This window comes from Oratosquilla oratoria, chromosome 33 (assembly GCF_046742065.1).
Source record: "Oratosquilla oratoria isolate Oo_2021 chromosome 33, ASM4674206v1, whole genome shotgun sequence".
NCBI classification, from domain to species: Eukaryota; Metazoa; Arthropoda; class Malacostraca; order Stomatopoda; family Squillidae; genus Oratosquilla; species Oratosquilla oratoria.
The window spans coordinates 40160309-40165308 of NC_134809.1; the positions used below are offsets into that span (position 1 = coordinate 40160309).

The 5000-nt window shown below is 46.8% G+C and overlaps 1 protein-coding gene across 1 annotated transcript in view; it reads left to right on the forward strand.

The window, feature by feature from the left end:
- Nucleotides 1-5000, forward strand: part of LOC143017852 (uncharacterized) — a 229904-nt gene that overhangs the window by 219333 nt on the left and 5571 nt on the right. Inside the window, exon 5 of the mRNA XM_076172817.1 lies at nucleotides 3052-4507. Coding sequence (XP_076028932.1) covers nucleotides 3052-4482 — 1431 coding nt within the window. The 3' untranslated portion in view covers nucleotides 4483-4507. The remainder of the gene's footprint in view (nucleotides 1-3051; nucleotides 4508-5000) is intronic.

Consider the following 5000-nt stretch of genomic DNA (forward strand, 5'->3'; position numbering starts at 1 on the left):
CGAACTCTGGTATTTTCTATTTACTGCCCTTTGGTGTTTTGTAGTCTTGTACTAGCCTGTTTTCCTGTTTCACCCACATAATGCGCTGTGCAATCGGAGCAACTGACGTACACCGCCGCGGGCTGGTTCAATTTGCTCACCTTATCCTTGACCCGGGTGAGAGCTCCGTGTAGCGTATTACTGGGTATATGTGATGGTCATCCCGTTTTTATTCAATATCCTCGCTGCGACCTCTGAAACACCTCTCACGTAATGGACCGTTATCCTGGTTGTGACTGTTCGTGTCTATTTTTTGTCTGTGGCGCCGTACACCTTTTCACTACTTGATTCGGGTAGCCGTTAGCCCGGAATACCCTCCTCAACCTGCTTCTTTCCTCTTTCAGCAACGCCTCTGTGGAGCAGGCCCTCTCCACCCTGTTCCACAACATTTTCACACCACACTCTCCTTGTGGCAGATCACTACCGAAATCCAGCAATCGATTAGGTATTTGTTGCCTTCCTTTACAGGAAGGCAACGCATACCGATCGCTAGTACAAGACTACAAGAACACCAAAGGGCAGTAAATAAAAAAGACCAGAGTTCGGTGGTATTCAAACATACTGAACAGCACCAACACGAGTTCGACTGGCAGGGCGCAAAGGTACTCTACAATAACAACAGGAAAGGAAGCAGACTGTTCTTGGAGGCGTGGGCCACTAACGAAATAGCATAAATAGGTCCATAACACTCAATCCCATATATGCAGGTGCAAGGGAGAGGTGGAAAAAATATCACGAACGACGGCGGGGGGTAAATGTCCTCCCCCCTCCCCACCACCACCACGCGCTCTCGCCCGGCGCAGGTTGCCGCGTCCCTCCTGTGGACGTGGTCCCTTGTATATCTATACCATGTGATTTCTGTATTCCATTGTATACCCTGAGAATGGGTCCGGGACAGGACTCGAAACGTCGGGAATTAATTACCTACTTCTGAGTCTGGTGTTTTCTACGTTTCCACTATTATGGTTCCCGGACTCCAGCTTTTTTCGTACATACATATACATACGTACCTACCTACATACATAAATTACATACTGTACATTACATGTATACATTACATACATACATACATTACATACATACATTGAATACATAAATTACATACATACATACATACATACAATCCAAATGCCTTCTTCCCCTTAAAAGCGGGGAGGTCGATTTAAAGCACACACCCACACACTTCCCCACCCCAAAACCTTCCGTTGCCCCTCCATTCTAAACACCGGGATGGAGGGTGGGAAGGTGGGCAGGTACTTTGTTCAAAGAAGGAAAAGGTGACAAAATGAATATAATGTATAAACTACAAATCAGCATTCTTTATTCCGAAGGGTTTCTCAGTTCTGAATAAAGCCACTTAGTGAAAGCCAGAATAAAATCGTTAAAAGAGACACTACCTTCCAAGGAAACGTAACAGCTGACACCGGCATGTGGTGTCTCTGGTTAATCCTTTCGCTTCGATAACCCGCTCCACAGATTTCATTCTGGCTCGCGCCAAGCGATGTTATTAAGCTCAAGATGGGACTTTATACAGGAGGGGTTAAACATATCCAGGCAATCCTTTCCTTTCTATGACGTTTTCATTATGTTCTGGCAAAATCCAGACTCTTTCATTCGGCTCAGGGTTAGACTTCGAACTGATGGCGTTAGACTTTCCTCTATCGGCTCCTTCGCTACAATGACGAAGTTTAAGTATATTACTTCGTCTGTCATTGGATAATCTCATTCGCCTTAGAGACGGACCTCAAGGCAAAGGGATTTCAGCGCATTGATATAATCCATCAAGACACTAAACTTTATTGATTTTTTCTGGTTAACGGTGGATAATCATATTCGTGTCGAAGGGCTTCAGGGATCAAACGCAACTCGTTACTCTCGTCGAAACTCTCGGCTCGTTTGCGTCAGCTTTGGAACGCGATTCTTCAAGAACTCCAAAAGGAACTCCCCCGGCAGTGACCCGCCGGCTCTGCTATCTATTGTTACAGCTGCCTCCATTCCTAGATATTACGGTGGCTGTCTTTTAATCATTCATTTGTTATTGCTTTTTCTTCTATTTTTATATATTTATAATATTCATCTATTTACTTGTTTATTTATTCATCCATTTACTTTATCTATTATTTGCTCATCCATCTATTTATTCATTTATTCACCTTTATTCATCAACTATCAATTTTTGCGAAATGCGGTAAGTGTACTCCCTGACGTCGGATAGGTATGATACGATTGTGCCTGGTAAGAGACCAAATCACGTCCTGAATATACGACCCAAAGATTGAAGAGAGCAACCCAGACATCAGATGATGCAGATGATGTCAGCACTGTAATAGTTAGAAGTGAATAAAGCTGTACTTCAATCAAGTTTATTTTGATTGACGTAATGAATAAATGAACAAATGAAAAAATAAACAAAAATATTATAAATAAATGAGAAATAGACAAATAAATAAAATAACAAATAGACAATTAAATGAATAATATTTTGTATTTGTAATTCTTTCACTCTTGTTATAAATAGCTATAATTTTGAAATAGTTCTAACTTAATAACCACCTTAGACTCTCAACAAATATTTTCAAAACAAACAGATAAGATTTTTTCAATTCATCCCTACTATAAATGACCATTATGATGTTGTAACCCCAGCTAATCCGATAATAACAATAACAATAGTAATAATAATAACAATGATATCAGCAATAATAAGAACAATAATGACAACGATAACAAAAATCATGATAATAATGACAATAATGATAACATTAATAATAATGACAATAATGATAACATTGATAATAATGACAATAATGATAACATTAATAATAATGATAATGATGATAATAACAATAATGATGACAATAATAACAATAATAATGATGACAGTAATAATAATAATAATAATAATAATAATGATGATGATGATGATGACGACAATAATATAATCAGCCCTTGGCAGAACAACTGACGACCCCTTTGTCTCCCCCTTTTGTCTCTCCCTGCTTCCCCCTTCAGGAGCACGCCCGGCTGGTGGTGGACCGTCCCGAGATCAAGGACCGCCAAGCGGGCTTCGAGGCTATGGGCGGCAAGTGCGAGTCCTGCGGCGTGTGCCCCGAGGAGTGCCTCAAGAAACTCGGTCTCGAACACGAGGACGGCTCCCGCTCGCCCTCCAGCCTCTCCCCGAAGGGAGACAAGATGCAGACCTTCTTCGAGAAGAGCCTCTCCCTAGTGAGCACTTCACCCACACTGTCCGCCGCCGGGGAATACGGCGGGCGTGAGAAGAGGAGCCAGTCGCTGGCCACGCCCCAGTCTCTGTCGAGCGTGGCGCGCTTCCGAGCCCTGCACGAGGGCCACACCTCCAGGGATCTCGTCATGACCGTCAACCTGGCCAACTCGACGGCGGTGCTCTCCTGCGTCTCGGAGAGGCTCAGGTCCGTCAAGGACACGGGGACGAAAGATAACACCGACGGGGAACAGCCGCCGCCGGAGGGGAAGACCAGGAGGAAGAAGTCGGGCGAGGGGGAGGGGCAGGGGGTTGCCGAGGAGAGAGCTCTGCAGAACGTGCCCGAGAACGACTCCTCCGGGGGTGAGACGGCACCTGAGGAAAGAACGCCTCTCCGGGAGAAGCGTGAGGAACCTGGGGAAAGACCTTCCCCTGGGAGGACCCTCCCGGTGGCGGACACTCCCTCCCCGTTCAATTCTCCCAGCGACGAGGTTAGGAGGTGGAGGAAGGACCGTCGGGCCATGTCGGCGACAGCGGCCTCCATCCCCGCCGTCCGAACGCCCTCCTCCTCCTCCTCCATATGGAGGGGCGAAGGAACCCCTCCTCCTTACAGGGGGTTCTACAAAAGTCCTCGTAGGGAAAAGCGAGGTTCCCTGCCGAAAGACTTAGACGGGGACCTGCCACTCCTTCTCGAGAGGAAGCGAAGTGAGAGTGGCGGCGACGACAAATCAGACCCCGACCTCAAACGCTCCCTGACCTCCTCCTTCAGCATCAGTTCGAGTGACATCAGCTTCGACATGGAGACGGTCCTCAAGGACGAGGCCGCCTGGGCCACCGAGGGAGACCGCACGTCCACACCGAAGAACGCCATCTTTGAGGACCAGGAAGAATCCGACTCCGAGCTCGAGGTCTTCGGTCCTATCGAGATCGACTCCCTCGAGAAGGTGCTGCCAACCTCCCAGAGGCCGAGGCCCTCCTTCTTAGAGGACGACGAGCCTCTGTCGCCCGTCGTGAACTTCCTGAGGAGTTCGAGGAGTGCGAGTCTCTCCAACGCCGCAAGCGTCCTCTCGTCGATCCCCGAAGACCGGCTGCCACAAGGGCTGCGGGAGTCGTCGCCGCCGGGTGGGGAGACGCCCACGACGCCGGAGGAGACGCCCACCCCGCCGCAATCCGGAAGGACGTCGCCCGAGGAAGTCTCCCCCGCCCCCCAACCCCAATTGTAACTCTGTTATTTTCTACAAGGAAAAGGTAAATATGTTTTCGTGACCACGCATGGAATCTACACTGATATTATGAACATGTGTGGACAGAGAGAATCGCCAGTCCCACACCCACACTTTACCCAAACACACTTATTCAGGTACAGAGACGGTAACTCACAAACGCAGCCCTTATCCTGTATATTGCCAATAAAGTAAACAAACAAGCACAGACACACATACGCACATACACACACGCACACACACACACACACACACACACACACACACACACACACACACACACACACACACACACACATACACACACACACGCAGAGAGAGAGGGAACCAAATATATTACAATATATGGGAATGCAAAAACAATATGAGTGGGCAGAAAAAGGAGACTCACCGTAAAGTACAGCAGTGGTCAAAAACCTCCCATTACTCCAGGATTTTCAGATTGCAATGTTTATTCTTGATTATATATTTGCCACAATTTTGTTGATATATATTATCTAACTTACGGAATATAGTAT